Here is a 25880-nt window from a genome sequence, read left to right on the forward strand (position 1 = left end):
TTCTGAGATGCTAATAAGTAAAGCAATGGTTTATTTAGTCAAAACCATGTCCTTGAAGAAATACCAAGTGATTATAATTTCATTCCATTTCTTACATATAGTAAGTACTTTGTTTAAGAATACCTAGTTTAAATGAACTACTATCTACCACATATGTACAGCAAACTGAAGGCTCTCCTTTCTCCACTAACAGCATATAGCAGTAGTTTTACAAGGAAGAAAGCTGCATTAAACACAAAAATATACAGAGAGAATGTACAAGGGAGTGGGGGGGGGTGGGTCCAGATGGGGGAAAGGAGGGACAGGGTGCAGTGTGTGGTGGGGAATAAGCAGAGACTATATAGCCTTAGGGAGCATAGGTTTTTAAGATTTTTCAGCTGGGATTTGGCTTAGTGCAGTGCTTCCCCAGCATGCACAAGCCCTTGGGTTTGACCTTTGTTAGCTAAATAACTAATTAAATTCTCATGAAGAAAAGCTCAGGAACAGATGGATTCACTGATGAATTCTACCAAATGCTTAATATTAATTAAACCAAAGTATTACTACCAAGCTTTTGCAAGCTCTTTCAAAAAGTAGAAGGGAAGATGGAATTCTACCTTGAATTTTGTAGAAGTAATATTATCTAGACAACCAAACCAAAGACATCCAAGAAACTGAAGATTAATATTATTTATGAATATAAGTGAAAAAAACCAAAACCATTATGACATTAGCAATAGAACCTAGCAACACTTTAAACATAATAATATGTCATAACAAACTGGGTTTATCAAAACAATGCAAGGTTGGTTTAACATCTGAAAATTAATCAGTATATTATGCTAACAAAATACAAAAGAAAAAACAATCTCACATGATATTCTAAATTTACAGAAAATGTATCTGATAAAATCTTATGCCTTTCCATGACAACACCTAACAAATCTGTGACAGAAGGGAACATTCTCAGCCTGATAGCTTCTATATCAAACCAAGAGCTAACATCATACTTGATGACAAGAGTCTAGTGCGTCCTTCCTAATGTCATTAATACAAGGACTTCTATTAGTCTATACTATACTTGAGTATTAGCCATGGAAATTTGGGAATAGTGACAACAACAACAACAACAACAACAACATCCAGACTAGAAAGAAGTAAATCTATCCTATGTATAGATGACACAATCTTGTATTTTGGGAAGCCCAAGGAATCATATTAATATCTATCAGAAGTGATATGCCAGGACTCAGATGGTAGAGTGTTTGCCTAGCATACAAGGAGTCTTGGGTTCATTTCCTAGCACGCAACAGAATTGAATGTGGTGGAATATACTTCTATTTTCAGCACTTGAAACACAAAGTCAGAAGGAACAAGAAGTCAAATCTACCCTCAGCTACACAGTAAGTTTGAGGCCAGTGTGAACTACATGAGAACTTGCTGTAAACAAAATGAGGAAAGGAATATTATCAGTTTAGTGAGACTGCAAGATACAAGGTTACTATACAAAAATCAATTGTAATGACTAGTCTAAAACCAACATTAAGAAAATAACCCTATTTATAGCAAATACTAAAGTATTAAGGGATAAATTTAATTAAGCAAGAGTTGTATGTGGAAAACTATAAAATATCACTGAAAGAAATTAAAAAGTACCAGGATAAATGGAAATTAGTTATGTTATTAAAAATCAGTCACATTATTAAAATGACTAATTTTATGCAGTCCACTTAAGCTCATGGATCAGAGACTTTAATATTGTTAAGATAGGAATACTCCCCAATTGACCTACAGATTTAATGTAATCCCTATAAAAATCTCAGTTGGATTTCTTGCAGAATTGATATGGGGACCCTAAAATTCACATGGAAACATAAACAGCTTAGGAGTGGCCACAAATAGTCTTAGCTCATTACAAAATTATAGTAATCAAGATGGTGTAGTACCTAGTATAAGAGAGAAGATATAGATGAATGGAAATGGTTTGGAGAGGCCAGAAAGGAACATTTATGTTAAGGGGTCAACTGATATTGACAAAGTTTGTCCAAACAATTCAATGGAGGAAAGAACAAAACAGGGTTGTGACAAATGAATCCACATATGCAAAAAAACAAAAACAAAAATCAAGGTTGGACTCTTGTTTCACACTATACACAAAGATAAACTAAAATGCATAACAAGATCTAAGTGTAAGGGCTAAAACTATAAAACTCTCTATTATTCACTTCTGGGAATCAAGTCCAGGATCTCAGGCATGCTCTATCACTGAGCTATATCTTACTCAGAAATATGACAAATTTGATGACAGATATAAATGGTTCTGTCCTTGACTTGGGCAATGGTTAGTTCTAACACCTAATGTAAAATGAGAAAAAAAAAAAAAAAAAAAAAAAAAAACAGCACCAAAGTGGAAACAACACCAATGTTTACCACCTAATGAATGGGAAACAATATATGGTATAGCCACACAACTGACTGAAGTTTCCCACTTCTCTCATATTGGGTTATTTGTTCCCTCTCTGGTGTTGGAGCACAAACCCAGTGTCTTATGCCAAGATACTCTGCTGCTGAGTTAGATCCCTGGTCTTCCTCACTCATCTTTAAATGCTCTGTCTCTGGGGAGGGTTGAAGTCCATCCCCACTCAAAACTGATCAATCTCAGATATGCTGTGCATATCCCCCCCATCATTCATTCACATATACATTCATTCATTCTGAGGTCATAGTCTGAATTCCCCACTGGTTGTTCACTAGTGTCAGGCAGGCACTGTGTCATATACCAGACCAAGCAAGAATCTGGCTGAGAATGGGTGGCTAGGTAAGTAGAGAGATAGATGTAGATAGAAAACATCACCCAACTTTTATCTAGGTCCTAGAAAAGGTTTTTTTTGGGCTGCCATTTCTATCCATCTTTCCAAATAAGGCAAACCAGTGATAATCGTTGATATGAGCAGCATGGAGAGCTCCAGAAGTGCCTTTTTTTTTTTTTTTTTTTTTTTTTAAGGATTATCCAAGGATTAGGGAAGTAGGGCAAGGTGTATCACACAGTTCTTTAGTGCTTATTAGGGAGGTGGAAGAGGGCTGAACAAGCAGTTTGGCATTACTTTTGGAATAAAGTTCAGACTTTCTACAAGCTGGCCAAGGTTCTTTGTCTTAGCTACCACTATTTCTCAGCCACTCTCCAACATGAATCACTCTTGTTACTGTACCTTAGAAATGGAGTTACAGATGGCTGTGAACTGCCATGTGTGCTGGAGACTAGACCTGAGTTCTCTGAGAGAGGAACAGATGCTCTTAACTGCTGAGTTATCACCCCAATCCACATTCTGTTCTTTTAACAGGTCCTTTTCTTGATAATATTTTAGATTTATATTTAAATATATGTGTATTTACAAGAGTGTAGTGTCTGTAGAGGTCAGAGACATCAGATCCCCCTTGGAGCATAAATTACTAGTGGCTGTGAGCCACTTGATATGGGTGCTAGAAACTGAACTCAGGTCGTCGGTAAGAGCAATCAATACACACTGTTAACCTCTGAGCCTCCAGAACCCCTAGCTTTATATTTTGCCTTAGCAAAGGTGTATTTTGTCTTTGGCCCAGGTCAAACTTTTCTACTGATATCTTCCTCTATTCTCCACTTCAAAATGGAAGGCATCCTGTATTCTTCCTGTCTTCTCTCAGCACTTCTGCTTTATTATAGTGTTTCTAGTGTTTTTATTCATCCTTTCTGAATCTCGAGTAGTACAAGTCAGCTTGTGTACAGTAAATGGCTGCTGAACCAAAGAACAGAAAACCAACAGAACTGGTCATTATTCCAAATGGATAGAGACAGCCAAAGTAGCAGGCAGGATATAAAATAATTCCAGGCCTCCCTCCTCCAATAGCAGCACAGGATCTCATGGGGAGATAAGGGGATTTTCATGAGATAATTAGGAACTTAGCCACTCTAAATGAATCAGGAGCATTCTACAGTCCCTGTGAGTAGGTCAAGCTATCTTCTAAATCTCAAAGTGCTTTATGTTTTTGTGCTTTATTTCCTCCCCAAAAGGGTAGTAGTAGTGGTGGTGGGGTACAGACACAAATTCCAATCATTTAGGTCAATGTCCTAAAAGCTTGCTATTTTAGCTGCTTTTATTTTAAAGGTTTAATCCTGTACATTCCTCTGAAGTCTCCAGGATGCAGACACCACAGCTCAGTTTTCAACAGCAGACGGAATACCACATACTCTACATTTTTGTGGCATACCAGCTTTCTAAATGGAGAGAGAAAAAAAAAAAAAAAAAAAAAAAAAAAAAGATCGATTCTAAATCTTGCCTTGCTATAGCTAAAAAGGTCCTCTGGACAATGTTTGATTAAACCAAACTCAAGCCTTACTTTCATCTTCTTTAAACTCTATACTCTAGCTTAAATGTGCCTTCAGAATGACAGATAAGGAAGGCCCTGTATCATGTCATTTTCTGCAAAGCAAATGATGAAGATGCAACAGAAAGGGAAAAATTTAATGAGACTAATTCACTAGGCCTGAAACTAATTGATAGAAGGTTTTTATAACTTGTAAGATTGGTATAAATACACAAGAAATTTAGGTATTTCTAAAATAAATATTTTAAAAGACTACAAAATGAAAAACTTAAAATAGTAATTACATCACTATAGTGATGGAAATATTAAAGACATATTGAAAACAAACCATAATAAATGTTTGCTTGAGATCTGGTAGCATTAAAGTCATAGGACCCTAAATAATGATGCATTTAAATAGGAGTTGCCCTTTGACCACCAGTTGCTCCTTATTCTAACAAGATAGGAAGGCATGGTTTCCTGACCAATCTCTGCCTCCAGCCATCTCACACACAGCTCCCAGGACCAGTTTTTAATCCTGAGTGTACCTCTTCTGAAAAGTCTACAGTAGCTCTATTGGTAAAAGATGCAGAGTTTATGACCTAGATTCCTCTAGGAAGAAGCTTTCATGAATCCCTCAGTACTGGCAATTAACACAAGGACTCAGAAGGGTAGCCTCATGTCAAAGGAAGGTAGCCTCATGTCTTTTTCTCCAGAAGATCAGATCTTTGAATGCTATGACAGTGTTCTTCGCACCTTATATGGAACTATAGTCAGTTGGAATTAAGCAGCTGTTAGCTAAATGGGAGTATTAAAGTCCCAATTAACAGAACATATCTCCCTATTTAAAGTATAGTTTCCTAATCTACCCTGCATCTCAAGGTAAGTAATATACATGAGAATGGGAAGAGAAAGGAAAAAAGAGAGTCATGTCCAAACCACACACACACACACACACACACACACACACACACACACACACACACACACACACACACACAGTACATATACATATGTACTTTATAGACTACTGCCACTGTTCATCAGTTTTGTCAGATGAATAGGGCCCTGAGTTAGCTGAGGCCAGCACTGTTTCCCTGCAGCAGGCTTCCAGAGCTAGGAGGAAAGGACCTCATCTGCCAAGTGTTCTTACTGTGCTGGGCAGACTGAGCAAAGTGAAATATATACAACAACTGGCAAGCCACGGGGTACAACAACTTCAGGTCAAATAATAAAACTGGCTGACCTCCGGGACCACTTGCATGTACTCTCAAATAGACAGACCACTTTAAAAAATGCCAGTGGTGTAGCAGCTGACAGGCCCCCTGTTTACACAGCCTCAGCACAGGAAACCTTCCTAAAGCCACAGATCACTTATTTAGGGGTAAGTTATCTATGTAATTTGAATACTGTACTCTCTTAACTAATTCTCAGATATGGGAAACTATTTTAAAATATGAATGCAACTAACTTAGGAACAAAAATCCACAATTTCTTTTAATAGAAATAATTACAATTATAGGAGCTATGTCAAATGCTAATTACAATTATAGGAGGTATAACAAATGCTCAAACAAATGTTCAAAGCTGTCAACTTCAGCTTTATTTTAGTTTCAGATAATCTTAACTGCAATTCTAAAAAATAGTTTACTGTATTTATTATTTATTTATTTAGTGTGTGTGTGCGCGCGCGTGCGTGCGTGTACCTGTATACAATACACATGTGCATAGGTTTGGGGCCCAAATGACAACTTTGGATAGCTGGTTCTCTCCTTCCACCATGGGTGTTCCAGGGATTTAACTCAGGTTGTCTGACTTGGTGGTGAGTGCCTTTACTTGCTAAGCCATCTTGGCAGCCCTTAACTGCAATACTTTAGTCTTTGGTCCATATGATTTAACAGTACAGTGTATGGAATGATACCTGCTCATTAACTATTTATTGAGGAAATATGCATTGAATATTCTTAAGAGCTGGCATTCTAAATGGCACACTCTGTAACCACAGCATCAAGACCAGCACTACAACAAATGCCACCCTTCACCTTTAACACTGACAACACAGGCAGAATGCTGTTAGATGTTTTGTGTTAGTGCTTGAAGGGTACAGCTTTAAGCTCAAAGTAACTGAAATAAGTAATGTGGACACTCTTATGGAGACCCTTAGGAGACAGAGGGAAAATTCATAGAGTTCCTTAATTAGGAAATGTATATATTAAGTGCAATAATCAAGCCAGATTAATAAAGCATATAAACTATGACTTGAAATCTCTTACATGAACTTTCTGTGAACAGTCAGATTTCTTTCATCTGGGAATCTTCAAAAGTCAAACATAGCAGTCATTTTTACCTCACTTATTCAAAAACATTCTTAGCACCTCCTGAATGTTTTAGATAACGTGCTAGGCTGTAGGGATACAGAAAGAGGAGCAAGCCAAAAATATAGAGTAAAGGGAGACTTGATTGAGTTTTTAAAAAAGCAATGTATAGAGTACTTAGTTACAAAGTGAACAAAGGAGATCTAACTTGGGTTTTAAAAATGGTAGAACTTCTTACATGCGATTCTAGCAAGAAAATAAAGTAGTCAGACATGCCCACATAAAAGATAACCAGTGATCCTTCTTCAAGGCATTTTAAGATAGATATGAGAAACAGGAAAATGTTAAATTTAATAAAAAGAGATATTCTATCATTTCTTTGGGAAATTGTTTTGGGTGGAGACATGCTGTGAAATCCAGATTGGGTTCAATGAAGTTGGCAATGGCCAGTTCATCCTGTGATCCACGTGATCTCCATGCAGAGTAAAGTCACCATTATGTCAGGTGTCCTGTTCTAATGACCTATGTTACTCCCCTGAGACAGGGTCTGTCACAAAACCTGGGGCTAGGCTGGCAGCCAGGAAACTCCAGCAAGCTTGCTGGCCCTATTCCCATAGCACTGGGGTTACAGGCATGTGTGGCCCAACTTGGCTTCTTATATGGGTACTGCGGACTTCAACTAGGGTCTTAATGTCTGTAGTGGCAGCGCTCTTTCCCACTTAGCTGTCTTCCCTGCTTCCCCGCGGGCCCCTATTTGCTTTTAAGAAAGGGTCCTGTGTTTTCCAGACTGGCACACTATACTGCAGGCTGTCCATGCTGCTCACCTCCTCTTTCCCACAGGAGATTGGCATGAAAACAGTAACAAAATCCAAAAAATTTATTTTGATCTAGGCTTCCTTTTCCAGAAGTAAAGAAACTCAAGGGAGGGGAATAATTCAAAAGTCACTGGGAATTCCAGAGAGACAGTGAGGAAAGAAGTAGAGATCTGAGGATGTTTTGCAACAATTTTGAAGCAATTCTGCTTAACCCTCCTTGGACATTCCCCATTACAGCAGGTCTGTGACACAGCCTGTCAGCCTCTGCCTAAACACCTCCCCTGACAGGACTCAGACTTCTAGTCTGCTTGACCCAAGCCAGAAATCCTGTTCTTCACATGATCCTACCTTGTGTTTATTTTGCCCTAAAATACTCCTCTGACTTGTTCACTGTTCTCTCTTCCTATCTTAACTTAGGTTCCATTTTCTCATTCTCCTACAGCAATACCACCTGTTACCAAATACCAGAGCATATGAGTACCCATTTTAAATCTTAAATGGCATCTGTCTTCTTGAAGCATTTTGATGAGTCACTATCACAAATAACAAAAGGTCTAAGATTTCAACTTGAAATACATCTTATCTAACACCCCACATTGCAGCAACCTTAAAAGGCTGTGGCACCAGGTTATTGTGTATTTCCACGGTTGTGTTCACCTATTGCCTGTTTGGAACATTCTTTCTTCCCTCTGACAACAAGTTAAATCAGCTCAGGAATGATTTCTAGGAAGGCTTCTTTTGTGTAATATCAAAAATATTCTCTGTGTGTTTCCACAATTGTATTTATCACATTACACTGAATTCAAATTCTTTTCTTTCTCTTTTGGGTTGACTCCTTTAAGGCAGGGACCACATAAGCATCTTTAACATATGGCTCAGGGCTCATGGTGGCAGGCATTTAAAATAAACCTAGTAAAGCTCGAATATTTTTTTTGAAGTAAATGTACATTTACAACTCCAAAACTACAAGTTTTGATTCTCCAGGGAAATACAGCATTTAGCCAGTTCATAAAAAGGCAAAATTTAAATAGTTTTTATGTAACATTTGCACTTACCTAAGTTGCTATATGTTGCACTGCAGGAGTTTAGTAGGTCTATAGGATCCGAAGCATCATCTTTTTCTTCTTCCCTTTCCAGATCAGGCGGGGGTAACACTGGTGGGACTGAAGTGCCATCTTGTCTCACAACAAGAGTTTTTGGATCCTGAGGGGAAAATTCCTCTGCCACTTCATGGGTCACGCGACTGAAACAAACCAGACAGCTCATCAAACTAGAATTAATAGTTTTGTTAAAATTTAGATTTATAGGGCAGGGTATTATGGTGTGTGCCTTTAATCCCAGCACTTGGGAGGCAGAGTCAGATGGACCTCTGTGAGTTCCAGGCCAGAGTTCCTAGTCTATATAACAAGTTCCTGGGCAGCCAGAGCTAACTAGAAAGAATAGTAAGTAAATGATAAATGAATAAATATTAAAAATGAGATTTATGGAAGACATGTTTCCCAATGATGGGAATAAACAGCCCAATAACCGTAGCAGTGGGTCATCAGCTGAACAGAGACCAAGCATCTTCGTGCTCGACCTTGATTCATACACTGGTGGAGGTAGGGTAGACTCGAAAGGAGCTGGAGAACGGACAGGCAAAGAACAGAAAAATTAAATGAAAGAAAGCCTGAGACTTTCACCCATGAAAGTCTACATACTAAATCTACATTTTCTTAAAAGAGGAGAGGTAACAATAGTAAGAACAATCCCTAACTGGCTAAAGAGAAAAACACTCAAGAATTTAGTAAATCAGCTGGTGTATTTACTATATTTATTACATTACTTAATAGCACTCTACTATTACAGAAAATGTCACTCTTTATTTACTTTACTTACCACATAATATTTGCTACATGTTAAAATATTTATTGAGGTGTTCAGAAAAAATTAGGAATAAAACTGTGTTTATGGTATGCAAATAAAGATGTCACTGTTTTGGTAAGTTGAAATGCCAGGCAGAAAGAAGCATCATCTACATGGGTACAGGAGGGAAGTCACATGGAAAGGAAAGTTTAACCCTTTGGCTAATCTCAGTTATGAATATGAATTAGTATATTTCTTTTCAACCACTGCCAGCTCATTTACTTTCAGATAACTCTTCCCTCTCCGGACTCCCTACCTAAACTATGTTAGTTCTGTGGTCATGAAGTACAAAGGGCTCAAATGGTCACTAACTGTTGGAGCATAAAATGGCTGCCAGCAAACCCCATGTTGCTGGTCAATAAAATACATTCAAATCAGGTATCTTGGAAGGTTTCAGAGTCTGAGAAGTGTTTGGAGACTATCACACCCTCACCATATTCTTCTTGACTTTTTTATGGGCAAAGAGAAATAAGGGTAGGAAGCATTTGGGGTGGTGGCTGCATGTATGAGTGCATGTGTTTGGGACAGAGGATGACATTGAGGGTCCTCAATTATTTCTCTTACTTTTTTGAGACAGAGTCCCTGACTAGAGCTCACTGACTGGCCATACCAGCTATCCTTCTAGGGAACCACTACATCTGACTGTAGAAGTAGGATGTTGAAGTTTTAACATTTTTCCTCTCAAAGGAGGGATGATATTTTTCTCGTCACTTTATATGTACTGCCTTGAAATTAGAAATGGTTTCTATTAACTTTTGCCTGGCAAAGAATATTTTCTTTCTCTTTAAGTATGTGCATAACTACTCAGTAATATCCAGTCTTGACGTGAAGTGGTGCCTGAGAGTGTCTTGGAAGTGTCACTTCACTTTGTCTTTACTGAGGCATGGAAGCCGAGCTCTCTTGTTACTGTCTCCTGATGCTGTCCATGTCATGAGAAATCAGCTTTGTGTGGAAGGCCTCATTTCTGCCTTGATGACTAAGGCAGCGTTTTTACACAGACTGCCCTGCTGACTGCTGCTGGAGAAATTCGCTCCCAGCTCTCCTATCCCCAGGAGCTAGAGCCCATAATGGAACTTACAGTTCACTGCACACTGCTCGTATAAAGAAAGACCCCTGGCTCTGCTGGCTTGGAAAGAGTATTTCTGAAGTTGTGTAGCCAGCACATTTCAAGTCTTATATTTTTATAATAAAGGATTGGTAAGAAGGTACTCCTTCAGACTACTCCCTTGTCTGCTGTTGATGTATGTTCTAATGATACACATAAAGATTCCTTACAAAGCTTGGGAGCTGGAGAGACCACACAGTTGGTATAGTATTTACTGTATAGGGAAAATGACATGTATTCAGATCCCCAGAACTCATAAAAAGTTGGACACAAGGAGGTATGTGCCTGTAAGCCCAGCACTGGGGAGGCACAGGAAAGCCCCAGGACTTGCTGGCCCCCTCTGCATTTGGTGGTACAGGTCTGTAATCTCAGCTACTTCTGAGGCTAAAACAAAAGGATTCCAATTCAAGGCCTGTCTGGGCACCAGTGGACAAGGCTAGCTTGATCAACTCAGCAAGACTCTCAGAATAAAAGAAGTTTAAAAAGGGCTGAGGATAGCTTGTGGGAGAGTGACTATCTAGCATTCCCTAGGTCCTGGATTCAATGCCAAACAAGCTTTTAGGGTCCCCTAAGCTCTGAACTTGCTTTTGGTCCTTTTTCTTAAAGTTAGTATATTTATACATTGCACACATGAACATATGAAGCATGCATTTGCTTGCGCAGGTGTCTATGGAAGCCAGAGGTTGATGTTCACTGTCTTTTTCTACTATTCTCCACCATATCTTTTGAGCTTTGAGCTCACCATTTAGGCCAGATGTGCTGCATCATCCAGTGCTCTGGTTATAGTCCTGTGCCTGCCATGCCAGCTTTTCTATATTGGTGCTGGGGATCAGCTACTGTGAAACCATTTTAAGAGTGGATTGCTGTTAACCGCTGGAATCTCTGGGTCTGCTCCACATACATAATACAGAACTTTGCTCTAAGAGTGTGGACAAACAAAACATAGATGCTAAAAAGCAAGAAGTATCAAAGACTCACCCACTGAACTCACTCACACAACTCCCCATTGAAGGACATTTCACAGGGTCTCTTCAAGTTTGTTAGCCATGCTCTGAAACCAATAGAGCAGAGGCCACTGAGCTCTGAAGAGTTCCAAGCTGCACAAGCTATACCAAGACACTTGAATCCTTCAGTAACACCCACTGCACCTTGACCTTTACTATAGGGGTTGGGTCTTGGAAATGTGCCAAATTACCTAGGCAGAGCTAAGCAAGTGAAAGCTATATTTATTAACCCTTTGAGGACTAGGGTAGCCCAGCCTGTATTCCAGGTTAGTTTTCACAGACACTTCTTAAATGAATGCACTGGTGTACTAGGTTTCCAGTTAAAATAATTATCAACTATAAAAATCTATTCAAAAGTGTTATGAATTTGCAAATGGATGCTGAAATGTTTAATCCGCATTTACGCTGACAGTCTCAGAAGGAATAAGAACTTTAAAAAGTGCATCAATGATATGTCATGTCTTAATGCTTGGCAGAAGAACAGCCCTTTGTATTATTAAAATAATAAAAGAGAGGGGAAAAGGGAGGTTGTTCTAAGAGTTGAAGTGTAGGTAGTAACATGAAGACTAAAAATTGAAAGAGTTGAGATAGCAGGAACAAACTGCCAGGAAAGAAAAGAGAAAGCCCTTGTCCTGATCTCGGAATGGGCACATTAATTTTATTAAAAAATTGAGATAATTTTTAAAGAGAATAAATGATCCAAATAATCAGAAAATCTTCTCAAATTCTAACATGATACTCTATACAGGCTTTATCTCCTAACAAAATGCCTCACCAACATTTTACTGGGAGATGTTTAAGGTGATGGAAAACATGTGTGGAAATTAGAAGCTGGTGTTTGTTTTCCTGTCACTTTGATCTTCTAAACAAATGGCACCATGAGGAAGGAGACAACAGAAATGATGAAAGTTCCCCCATTTCATTCAAGAGACAAGTGGGAAAATTTCTACAAAATGAAAATAATAAGGAATATAACTTGAGAATCTTACATGATGACAATTGTTGAAACAGTAAAATACTGACCAATGAGGTATTTTTTCGAGATTAGTAAATTTCATGTTCATTTTCATAAAACAAAACTATGTTTAAGTAATGAATGGCCCATGAAGATGTTGGAGCTTTTTATATTCTGCTTTTTAAATTCCTTTGAAAGAGTTTCTAGTCCTGTGGCAGAAGGTGGAAAGTCTGTAATAACTATGGTAATGAGATAAATCCTTAATCTTCAGGTTCTGTCAGAATGACTTAGCCTCTTTGTCACCACCAGGAATCATTCTACATTCATAATGGAAGATAATACAAATCTGACTGCACAGCTAGTTCTTGGGTCCTATAGCCTCAGATAGAAAACATTCAGGGAAAAAAAAAAAAAAAAAAAAAACCCAACCTGAATCAATAATGAAAACATACACTTTATTTTCTTCTCATTATTCCCCAAACAAAACAGAAAATTACTAGTCAAATATTTACATTGGACTAGGTTATGATTAGTGATGTAGAAATCATTTAAAGCCTATAAAGAGCATGGCGGGACACTTCTGTAAGACCAGCACTCAGGAAGCTGAAGCAGGACTTGAACTGAGAGTTCAAGGCTAGAGTGAGTTACATAGTGAATGTAAGGGTCACCTAGCTACTTGGCCAGATTCTGCCTCACAAGCAAGACAAAACTGTCTCCAAGAGGTTATATGTAGAGTAAACCCTGCATCATTTTACAGAGAGACTTAGGCATCCAAGGATTTTGTTTTTGTATCCAAGAAAATCTTGAAACCAAACCCTAGAAGATCCTAAGGGGTGACTATGCTGAAAATCTTTAACCAACTTTTCATTAAAGCCTAGGTTTTCATTGTAACTTGATATGTTTGACCCAACACTTAAAAACTGTCATATTTGCTACAGAGATTATTCTTCTGAATTTGCAGGATGAATGTAAGGTGTTCAAAAGAAACAGATAAGTTGCTACAGACTCGTCTGTTACCTAAATAAATCCCTTGACAGTTAAATCTCATCAGTCTGCAATGTTCATACATAATTCAAAGTTATAGAAACGATCTCTCATGCGAAAGCTTGCTTGCTTTGCCCAGGTGGTAGGCTTAATCATTATAGCATCAAATGAAATAATCTTTTTTCCTGGCAAATTTGTTCAAGACATATTTTTGTAAAAAATTTGTTAAATGTCTGAATGTACCTTTTAAAAGGCAGATCAAATTTCCCATCAGAACAGATTAAAGGCCTTTCTGCATCTAAATATTTCCATAATTTTAGTTCAACTTTATGTTTCAAATTCAACCACCTTTGTTCAGCTTCAGAAGGGGTAGTAAATGAAATCAGAATTCTACAGACTGTCTCTTGGGCAAGCAGCATTTTACATTTTATTGGCCAGCTCTCTTCAGCAGTCTCTATGTGAACATCAGAAAGAATCAGAAGAAATGTTTCATGATCCCCTGAACTATTTACATCTAAGGTTTTGAGGGACTATGGCCTTTGCAGAAGTGGAATCAGCATCGACCATCAAGGACAGCCATAATGACCCTTTAAAACCTGTTAGTAGGAATGTGTGGGGGGATTTATTTCTTTTTGTATTTCCACCTGTAGGACCCCCCACTATGATGACATTTCTTAATCCTACCTTGGTTTCCAAGTCATCAACTTGATTTTGCCAAATTTTCCAATTACTGGCTTTCTCAGATGAGAAAACATATCTGTTGATCACTATCTAGTAGGTCCAATTTTGCACTAAGCCTCTGTAGCCTTTGAAACTGCCAAACTTCTTATCCTGAACTGAGATTAACCTTTAACTGAGATAGGATAAGGTTCTGAGATAGGATGTGGTCAAACACAAGGAGTTCCTGTGTGCACACCAAGTGTACATGGGATACTGTAGTCTTGAAATAGGCTCTCATTTCTGACACTGCACAGGGTTCATTTAAAAAAAAAAACCAAAAACCAAAAACCAAACAAACAAAAAACCATGTGATAGCTATTTAAAATGTTTTCAAAGCACAGGATTGCATGCTAGCACAGCAGGTAAGAACACAGGCCATTGTAAATCACCTTCATAAAACTAAGTAAAGTTACAGTTTTTAAATCCTGTGGAATACAAAGTCAGAATGGCATCTGTGCAAATTAACAGCAGATCAATCAGTTTTGGAAAAGAACACTAAAATAAGATTGCCATTCTCAAAACTGTAGAAATTATTCAGAATCCCCCTTTCAGCCTTGGTTTGCTTTTGAAAAATGGGTTGAGAGAGACACATATATTCTCTGAAAAGAATATAGAGAAGAATGAAGAGAATGCTCAGCTTTCACCAAGGATACTAGCCTAGGGAGGACATGGTGTCCTAGACTGTCTCCACATGCCCAGAAGCACACTCTTCTTATTTTTATTAATTATTATTATTATTATTTTTGATTTTCGAGACAGAGTTTCTCTTTGGAGTCTGTCCTGGAAATGGCTTTGTAGACCAGACTGTTCTCGAACTCAAGAGATTCTCCTGCCTCTGCCTCCAGAGTATTGGGATTAAAGGTGTGTGCCGCTGCTGCCCGGTCTCCCCTCACTCTTACCTTCCTTTGCTCCATGAGTCAGCGGGGAGAGGAGTTTGTACATGTAAAGATGGAATGAAGGAATGAGTGTTGACTGAGACCTACAACCACTTGGAACAGACTTCTACTCAGTGCTGCGTACGCTGTGTACTTTCCATTTAACTCACCAAAATGTCAAGACATAGTGGCAATTCCTCTCGTTTCACAGAGGAGGAAACTGAGGAAGAAGCAAATGGTTCGAGAATACCTGAGTAGAGAGGTGGCAGTGTGGGAATGTAAAGGGATGCTGTCCAATTCTGATGCCCATGTTCTTCTCTTCATAGGGTAAGCGGTGTGTAGGGGCGTGTACGTTGTACAGACCCAGTAAATGCCTGATTGTAAGAGTGCTCTGAAAGGAAAATTGCTTTAATTGAAACGGAAGGGGGGTGAGGTATAGTTCATGAAGCAAGGAACAAGGCCATGGGGGTGTGGCAAAGCTGTTAAGAGGGGAGAGGAAAAAGAGGGCAATAGGTGACAGAAATGTAGAGGAGGGACCACTGTGGGGAGAAGGAGGGGAAGGAGAACTGGGGATGAGGACCAACAAGAGCAAACTAAGAAAATATAATGAAATTCATTACTATATTAATTTTAAAAACTAATAAAAATAATGGATAAATTAAAAAAGAAATATGAAGTAATAATGATTACAGAAAAACCCTAAACAAGCCCAAAAGAGTAATTGTTTACATTGCAAAAGTATTTCTTCAATTAGAAGCTGCTCTTGTATAGAATGTTTATAGATATTTGTCCTCCTAATACTAATCACCTCTACATTTACTGAGTGCTAGGCACAGGGCTTAAATATACATCTACCAATGACAATAAGAGGAAGGTTTATCCTCATAACAGCAACAATTGTAATAATAGCAGCCAAAGCTTACGTAGTATTTGTAGTATTTATCATGTATCTTTTCTAAGCCATGTTTCTCAAAAGTGGCACTACTGACAGGTTTTGAGCAAGACAATTCTTTCTGTTGTAGAGAGCTAAGTACACAGTAGGGGCAATTCTAGTATTTCCTGCCTTCTTGGCTGTGATAATCGAAAAGTCTAAACATTTTGTCAACTTTGTCACAAGAGAGAATCTCTTTATATCTTACCCCTTACATAAACTCAGTCATTTTATACAATATTCTACAGGGTATATTATCCTATGATGAAGGGGCCAACCAAAGGGTCATGTTCATCATGTTTGAGAAACAGAAAGCTAAAATTCTGAGGAGATTATGAACAAGGCGGTGAGAAGTTAGAGATAGACTAAGCTGGCATGCAGGGGTCTATGCAGAGACTCCTTTACTGGGGCCGAACAATGGGGTTTGCCCTTTAGGAGTACTCGACTGTCTAAAGAAAAAGAGTGCAAGACATTGGGCAGGGAGAATTAGCAAAAGCACTTCAGTGAATGAGGTGAAAGATGCTGCAACGCAGACAGGTAGATGCAGAAGTGAGAAGTAGATGTGTTGTGTATTTTGGATGTTTAATTGATTTAATATTTTTAGTCCTAAAAGATAATTCAGTTTTCTGGTATGAGAAAATAGATGGACAGCGGGCCATTTACAAGAAGGGAGGACTTGGGACAGAACAGGAAAAATTATGACTACCTTACAGAGATGCTATTGGACAAAATAGGTATCACTAAAACATCTGGTGCAATATATAAGACTAGGAGTTGACCTCTCTTCCAAATTACACTTAAGTACCCCGAACTGAAAGGCATCCCTACAGCCTGATTTGAGGGCGTTAGATACACCTTTTCTGAAACAGGTTTCCTTTGTGAGTGCCATCCTCCTGCCCGTTCAGTCTTATTCCCTCGCTCACATGCCTCCAGGTTCTCCGACTCTTTCCTTCCAAGGCCTTAAGAGTTGATAGCATAGGATTACTTCTTACTGAAAACCATCTTAAAATGAATCATTTTATCTTTGAAAAAACTTTTCAGAACAGAATTTTTTGTTTTACTTTTTTTTTTTCTTTCTTTTTCTCAAGACAGGATTTCTCTGTGTAGTCCTGGCTATCCAGGCTGACTTTGAATTCATAGATCCATCTGCCTCTGCATACCCCCCCACAAAAAAAACAAACATAGTTTGTCGCCTTGGGAATGATATATTTGTGTCTGCCAACTGTCCTTTCCATGGTCAGTAAAAGAAGTGGCTGAAGTTCTTAACTGCAACTTCCCCAGGACTTGGTATGCCCCGTATGCCCCTGAAATGTACATGTCTACTTCCATCTCAGCATACTTAAAAAACAAAAGACAAGTAACCAAGGGTTGAGATTTAATCAAATTTACTACTTAACCTTAGGTTTTTTTTTTTTTTTTTCCCCTTTTAAATTTCTAGCACAGTTCTGTGTCATAGCTTTGTTTGGGCTAGAGCGCAATAGTTTTCCCCAGATGTGTTTCTGCTCTGTTAATGTAAAGGTCAACAGAGTGAAAAGTAAAATATCTACGTATCCGTGTAGGTTAGTTTTCTGTCATTGTGACAAAGTAATCTGAGACAATCAACTTATAAGGATGAAAAGATTTATCATGGTTTACAGTTTCAGTCCATTGGAACTTGGCACCATTGTCGTTTAGCTGATGCCAAGACAATATCAAGGAGGGAATATGCAGAGAAGCTGCTTATGAGAAAATAGTGCAAGGAAGGGGTGAGGGAGGAAAGAGGGAGGGGTGAGGAAGGAGAGAGAGGGAGGGGGATGAGAAACAGAGAAACTGAGACTGGAATCCCGATATTATCTTTAAAGCCATGTACTTAAATGACTCTCTTCAAAAAGGTTCCATCAATGGCTTCATCACCTCTTAGGAGAACCATGGGCTGGTCACTCAGATTTAACACAGGGATCTTTTGGAATAGATTCAAGACCCAAATACAGTACAGTGTGAAGACAGTGATCTTTACATGGTATCCATTTGATCTTACATGGATTTTAAATGAAGAATCACTGAACTATTGTCATCATGCAGTACAATAGACCACCAAAACTCATCTGAATGGAAGTCCTGTTGTACCTGGGACTAATAGCTCCTCTTCCCCACTGCCCTAGCTTCTGCTGAACTACTCTTCCCTTCTATGAGATCAACCTGTCAATACACTACTCATTACTCTTCTAACCACACAACCTGCTTCTATTTGCTTTTCTCCTTCTTTTGCCTGCAATGTTGTTAACTAGCTGACAATCTCTCTCTCTCCGAGCGCGCGCGCGCGCGCGTGTGTGTGTGTGTGTGTGTGTGTGTGTGTGTGTGTGTGTGTGTGTGTGTGTGTATTTGAGAGAGAGATGAATGGGCCTGGGATGGCTTTGAACTCACAATCCTGTTGCTCCAGCTTCCTGACTGATGGAATTACAGATACATACTGCCACATTCAGCCTTCTTATTTGTCCTTTAACATCTGGTTTCAATTTCATTTCTGAGGTGTTTTGTGCTACTTTATCATTTTGGGCATGGAGCACTTACCACATTGAGGACAGAGGAGCTTTTAAACATCTAATATGCCAGGCCCTGGGCAGCCTACTTTATGTTGTCTCATGAAATGTTCAAATTAATTCTGCATGATAAGTATCACTATGGCCCTATACACTGAAGGGCCAGAGAGTCAAAGCTAAAGTCATACCCGAGTTCATTATTTCAGCAATGTCCTTCTCCCTATTTGTTCTAAGGCTATTGGCACATATTCAATTTATGTCTTAGGGACAGTCAAATAAATGTCAGGAATAGTCTAATACTACAATGAAAGGCTCTACAAGTTTCTCATCTTTCAGGCCCCGCAGTCTAGCCATCATAAGGATATTTTTCATTCTTCATTCTGTACAGACAGTTTAGATTGGGCATCTTCGTTTACTTATAGGAAAAGTGTATTTTCATTTCTTTTAGCTGTGTGTTCCCAGGCATGGGATGGTAATTTAATAATCACACTGCCATCAAGCCAGAAACACAAATGTTGACATTTGATTGTAATATTTTCCCTCTCAAAGTTGTTTCAAGTAAATATCAATGACAATCCAAGTAAATGAGGTAATTATTTAAAAAGTAAATGGAGTATAGTTTTCAATATACATATTCATGCTTTAAACTTTCCACAAGGCTAAAAATAACCTATCAAATACTTCTTTTTCTATTCACTCTGGGACACTGTGAAATGGGAAAATTTAAATTTGTCTCTAAGAACAGTTTAGTATCCCAATCATGGCATTATTTATGTGCTGTTAGAACAGTAGTAAGATTAACGATTCAACACTACCCTGTTCAAAGTCAGGATGTTCTTCAGATCAAGTGAATCAGAAATCCTGGGAGTTGCCAGTGCTTGTGGTACACACCTTTAATCTCAGCACTTGGGAGAAAGAGGCAGGTGGATTTCTGAGTCTGAAGCCATCTGGTCTACAAATCAAGTTCCAGGATAGCCAGGACTACACATAGAAACCCTCTCTCAAAAAACAAAACAAAACAAAACAAACAAAACAACCCCCCCCCAAAAAACCCAGAAAGCAGTAACAGCAATAAAAAAACCTGGAGCTGGGGAGGTGGCTCAGAGGTTAAGAGCACTCGATGCTCTTCCAGAGGTCCTGAGTTCAATTCCCAGCAACCACATGGTGGCTCACAAGCATCTGTAATGAGATCTAGTGCCCTCTTCTGGCCTGTAGGCATAGCACACATGTAGGTAGAACACTGTATACATAATAAATAAATATTTAAAAAAAAGGAAACCCTGGGAGTAGAACCTGGCAATGTGTTTTTAACATCCCTCTGGATAACTTGTGAAACAGTCAAATGTTAGCATTGATGAAGCAAATCAACTGTGTCATTTGGATTCATGGACATTTTTATAAAGAAATTAAAAACTCAATACTAAGGGATTTGCCACATGGAGGGGTTGGGTTGCCTCAAGTCCACATATAATAAATATAGTATAGCCATAGGAGAGAGTCACAAAAGAAAGGCTACACCACTATTCAGCTGTTTTCCAAGGTCTGGATACATTTACCACAGCCATACTTAAATAGAAGTAAAGTCATTTATTGATCTGCAAGAGCTATGTGCTATTCCCTCCTAGGTAACTCTATGTGCTATTTAAGTGACTTCCTTTCTAAGTGAAACAGGAATCTGAAATCCATGCATTACATTACAACTGGAGCATGACAGGCTATCACTGAGGATGTAAAAGGGAGCACAAGAATCAACTGATAAGAAGGCCATTCCTCCCTGGAGAGCAGTGACAACTACTTGTAGGTATGAGAAAGGATCATTTTAGTAAAAAACATGTACAAAACTTCCTGGCATTTTGCTAGGAAAATTGTAGGCACAGAGTATTCATTTTCATTTATATATTTTTACAGGAAACTGGTGAGAAAATCTGTCCTATCAATCAGAGGTTGTTATCTTTTCTAGAGAGGAGGCCAAACTGGATAGAGCAAGTTAACTGTATGTTGGAAAGCAAGATGACTCAGAAGAATGAAGTATCTGGGGCATGTGTTCAAGACTAAAATGAATAAGGATGAAAAAGAAACCCTACTTGTCACAAACATTGGATAAATGCACTTGTTTAACTGACAGTTAACTGTGTTTATAATAGTAGCAAGAAAGAAGAAATAGTGTCCCTACACATAAACATTTGTATACATGTATACATACATACATAATGTGTGTATGCACATGTGGATGTTCATGAGCAGAGTTCTGTACTCTGTGTGTATGTGTGTGTGTGATTGAGGCCAGGTCCTTACACATGCTATGCAAGCACTTCACTGCTGAGTTACTTCTCCAGTTCTTTGTTTGATTTCATGTTCATTAATGACATAGCATTTTAGGAAGAAGAAAAGTTCTAAAGTGAGACAGATCAAGATGTGAATTCTAGCTCTTATGATTCTGGCCAATTCTTCTCTAATTTTCAGTTCCTCATCTGATGAATGCAGTCAATTTATAGGATTTTAGTAGGATTTGAGAAAAATACTTGGGATGTACCATGTACAGAGCATGTGATTAAAAAATAATTACTGAGGTATTAAAGAAAACTAATGCCCAGAGAACGCAACAGCCTGCTTGGGTGATGGGAGGAGTGTACCTCTTGGCCTCAGTATCAATAAAGCAGCTTTTCTCATTTCTGCTATATATGTTGAAAAAAAAAAAAAAAAACCTATAAACTGCTTACTCTCTGCTCTGTACTTTCTCTACAACATTTGAAAAGAGGATTGAAAAGAGACAGCAATGAAAAACTAAATATTCACTTAAGATAAAGTAATACATCTTGAGGATAACAACTTGGTTAAAAGCCATAAAGAGTTGCTTGTAGTTTTATTTCATGCACAGGAGGGAAGGAACTTTCATTTTGCTTCTTGCTTATGCCACCTCAGCATCCAGAACATATTATACATTGATATTATAGTGCTATGGATTTGTTTTTTTATGTTGAAGCCCCCTGAATTTACCAGAATGTGATGCACTACTTTAGTTAGAGATTCAGGGCCATAAACCTTGTTCAGTGTAGTGAGATCACTTTAATAATGTTCTAATCTTGGAATGTAGTTATCAAGATGGATAATGACCACACAGCACTACTTACAAACGGAAATCGCTTTTGTGCAATCTTAAAAGATATAAAAGAAAACTTAGCACCTAAAAATATATTTAAAATACGTTAATATTTTCCTACATTCCACAGGTTTAGTTTACATACCTGGAAGCTTTGTCAGGAATCTGAGATGGGGAAGAATGGCTACTTTTCTTCTCTTCTGAGTTCTGGACTAACACATCCTCTGTTCTTCCTTTCTCTGCCCCTGCCTTGCTTTGATCCACACTTAGCTGGCCTTGGTCAGGGTCACACCTGTACATGAAGACAATAGCAGGCTTCTCATTGGACTCTCCTTTTGCCTCTGTGAACCAGTGATGGCGCTGGACTGGAGGAGGAGGCAGCATGTGTATGACGGTTCCATCCAGGCCCACCAGCTTCCCTTTCTCTCGCTCTTTCTCTTTCTCTTCTTCCTCATCTGCTTTCCGACGGCGGAAGAAGCTTTTAAATGATATCCAACGTTTAGGTTTTGCATCAGCTGCTCTCCTGCTGCCTTCAGAATGCAAAATTGACTCAGCTTCTGTTGATCTAGTAGGGCTGGTTGGCTTGGTCCAATTGGTAAAATGCCTCTGCAAAAGGTTACTTGCATGGTAAGGGGAGGAAGTAGACCGTGGTGGGGGAAAGGGAGGTGGTGGATTACTCTGGGCGCTGGTCACTAATTTGGAAGGAGGGGAAGTGACTGTCTTCATGAATGGATCCTTCTGAATTTTGGTGGTGGGGCTTTCTGTGGTCTGATGTGCTTCAGCTTCCCCACTAGATTGAGATGTAAAGAGAGATTTGGGTCGGACTGGTGTATTTTTCGGTATACTTTTTGTAGTATCTGCATCTGGAGGAATGGCATAGAGCTCTTCCACACTGCAAGCCTTAGGGCTAGACTGAGGTCCTTCTGGAGGAGTCTGGGGAGGCTGGATAGAAGCCACAATCTGACAAAGCACAGCACTTGCTTTCTCCCTGGTGCTGCCGCTACTGCCTGCCACCTGAGATCCCTGCACACCTTCTGTTTTGGCCACAGGCTCTTGACTGGGTCTCTGGATTTTTGCTGGTGAGCTGTGGCTGGAACTATAGCTTCTTTGTGGAGAAGACTGACCTCTGTTCAGACAATTGTTAAACTCCTGAACCTTCTGAGCTACTGAGCCTCTTTTACGCTCTGTGCTGTTAGAAAAGCCTTTAGCTTGGGGACAGTCTGGGAGCTTGCTAGTGGGGTTATCAGACACTTTGCTGTCACTTTCTATTTCTTCATAAGTATGGCTTATTACACTTGTGGTTTTTTCTTTCACTGAGAGTTCTCCACTTGTTCCCAGAAAACTTTTGTAGATGGCAAGATTGTCATATGCATTTGGATTAATAACAATGGGAACTTTAATAGCATTTTTGGAACTCCGAGCATAGGATGGCTCATCATGAATGATAATGGGGAAAGGTGGCATCCCAGCATTGTTGTAACTATTAAATTTTATTTCAGACAAATTAGGTGACTTAACAGGGATGGTTTTGGAGGAAACGTTTGTAGTCGTGGGTGAAGTGGGTGCTGATTTATGGCAGTTTTTCCTTGGAGGGACATTTGGTCCAGCTCCCCCAGTACTTAATTCTATTTTAGGGATCTTTTGTCGTGGACTGGTGCTGGAAGTCCACACTTCCTGGTATCGGATTGCACTAGATTTTTTGAAATTGGCATTTATTTGTCCTGGTGTCAACGCAGGTGATGTTACTGGAGAGTTTGGAGTAGAAGATGAACCTTTTATCTTGGGGCGTCCAAGGTGTTCACTAGCCATGGCTGCTGATACATCCACAACAGTATATGGCTTACACAGTGGCTGTTCCAGATTTACCACTCGGTAGGGCTTTGTTTGTTCTTCTACTGGGACGAGGCTGATGGTGACTGCTTGGCCAGCAATATCTGTAGAGGCTTTGCTTTCCAGCTTCTCAGTTTGTACTGCAATTTTGCCATCCTTCTCCTCTAAGCGGAGAGCGAGGACTGCTTTGTGTGTCTCTGGAACTTTTGCTGAGCTTTTGGAAGTCAGTGGTGAGTCCTTCTCCTCATTATTAGCAGGTGGACTTTTGTTATTAGACTCAGTTTCTGTCATGTCTTTGGAATCTCCTGGGTTACCAGGTGACAGCCCCCCATTACAAATCTTCTGGGATAAACTGCTGGCTGTTTCAGAACGTGACTCTTCTGTGAAAGAGGAATCTGGCGATGTGGAGTGAGATGATACCATGCTCTGAATGCTTCCTTGACCATAGGAGACCCCAGAATTTTCCTCATAACCATTAAGTATTTCATCATAGCTGTCATCATAGTCTACAGCACAGATTCTCTGCAGAGACTTATTGCGTAAGGGGATAGTGTTCCATTTTTTGCTCACAAAGAATCGAACAGGAGACAGAGTGTTGGCCCTGAAGTTAGCAAAGCGAGGTTGCCCTCTCATGCGAATCTCCATGGCTAACAGTTCTTCGTCACTCTCATCCCAGCTCTCATGCTCCTCTTCCATGTTTCTGAAAAGTACATCTTCCTCACTCTCCTCACCACTTGAAAACTCGGGGTAGCAGAACCTGCCCCCTTCATTACTGATGACCTCTGTGCTCCCACTCAGAATGACATGCTTGCCCTGAGAATCCTTTATGCTCCCTATCATGCAGCTTGGTGGGATCTTTCTTTCCAATGATCGTTTGTAGCAATCATTTATTCTTCCTAAGAATGTTTCTCTGGAGTTTGTTTCATTTCCTCTCATGTGAGGGGTTGCATCCAGACCCGCTATCTCCTTTAACACGTCAGTCAGCCCATTATTGTTACTGGGTATCTTCTTTGCACTGTCATTATTGCCACACTGCTGAGGAGCATGGCCAAAACCTTCAGGAGCATCTTCAGAATTGTTGTTAAGTGGTTTCTGGCTCAAAGAAGTCTTGTTTTGGTTCCATCCCAGGATGACAGGTTTGTTCTCACAGTGTTCTTGGATGCTAAGCTCACCACATACACTTTGTCCATCTGCCACCATCATAGTGGGCTTCACAGCTATGGTGGGTTTTTTAGCCACAGGGGGCCGGAAATTCCCAGTGTTCCTGACACGGTGGTTGTTACTATGATTGGCATTTGTTTTCACATTGCCATGGGTGTTGGGTGTCTTTTCAGAGTCTGGAGGAAGCTGGTGCAAGCTTTTAGGTTTAAAGCAATTCTTGCATTCGCCAGGTTTCCAAACGTGTTCAGTAAAGGTGTTACAAGCAGACATTTTTAAAAATAGAACTTCACAGACAATGCTGTTTCTTCAGTGCATAGCAAGACTTGCATTTGCATCTGTTAGTTTTCACCTCCCTGTGTTGTCATAGCAGCTTTTCTAAGTATGTTCAATCTGTGGAGGGGGTGGGGGGGAAGAAGAAGAAAAAAATCTCAATGCAAAAGGCACTACGAGAGCTACCATTATGAATGATGTGGAAAATAACTAGCTTGACATCTAAACTTTTCTCCAAAAGATTGAGAAAAAAACTAACCTTTCGTTGACTAGTATCTTAGAAAGTTAGTCTTCTAACTATAATGTATATATATATATATATATATATATATATATATATATAAATATAGTTTTTGGCTTGATACATATATGGAAATAATATTGTGACCTCCTTTAGTGTGTGTGGTATGGAGTCAGGGGTGTGCTGGGAGGGAAGCTGGTGCCTCAAGCACAATAGGCAAATGTGCCACCGAGTTATACTCTCAATCCCGTGGATTTGCTTTTGATACTGCTCTTTCTGTGTCAATCAATCTCTGCTTAACATTTCTTAGTCCCTGTGGGTTCTTCTTTCATCTACCTTTAAAATGTTAGCTACTTTAATAGACTCTTCAAAGTCAATGTATTTAAAAAAAAATCTCTATCTTCCTACTCCATTTCTCAACTCTAAACAATGTATCTCTCTCTTCTAACCAGTCCCCCTTCACAAACCAAACTGCTTTTATTTTATACTTTAGGTAAAGGCACCACAATCTGCCTAGACAGCTATGTTTCATACCAAACATGACTCTGTCTTAACTTCAAACTCTGACTCTTACTCTCAAAGTTAGTTTGTCCAATTTTATCTCTTTATATTTCACTGGACCCCTTTCTTGCCATTGAAAGGCACTGGCAGCAGTTAGGATGTCTAGATTACTGCAGTAGGTTATTCAGTGAGGCTGTGGTCTCATCCCATTCTAATCCACCCTGTTTTCTTTTTGCTACCTCAGGTGTGATTCTCAGAGAAGCACACCAATCTCACCTACCTGGAACTTGTTAGAAATGAAGTTACTTTAGGTCCAATCCCAGACCTAT

The 25880-nt window shown here is 39.2% G+C and overlaps 1 protein-coding gene across 1 annotated transcript in view; it reads right to left on the reverse strand.

Annotated features, from left to right (window-relative positions):
- Positions 1–24924, reverse strand: part of Peak1 (pseudopodium enriched atypical kinase 1) — a 48708-nt gene extending 23784 nt beyond the window's left edge. The window contains exons 1-2 of the mRNA XM_051197520.1: positions 21694–24924; positions 8506–8693 (exon numbers count right to left, since the gene is read on the reverse strand). Of these exons, the coding sequence (XP_051053477.1) occupies positions 8506–8693; positions 21694–24809 (3304 nt within the window). The 5' untranslated portion in view covers positions 24810–24924. The remainder of the gene's footprint in view (positions 1–8505; positions 8694–21693) is intronic.
- Positions 24925–25880: the final 956 nt, after the last annotated feature.

This window comes from Phodopus roborovskii, unplaced genomic scaffold (assembly GCF_943737965.1).
Source record: "Phodopus roborovskii unplaced genomic scaffold, PHOROB, whole genome shotgun sequence".
In the NCBI taxonomy this organism is placed as follows: Eukaryota; Metazoa; Chordata; class Mammalia; order Rodentia; family Cricetidae; genus Phodopus; species Phodopus roborovskii.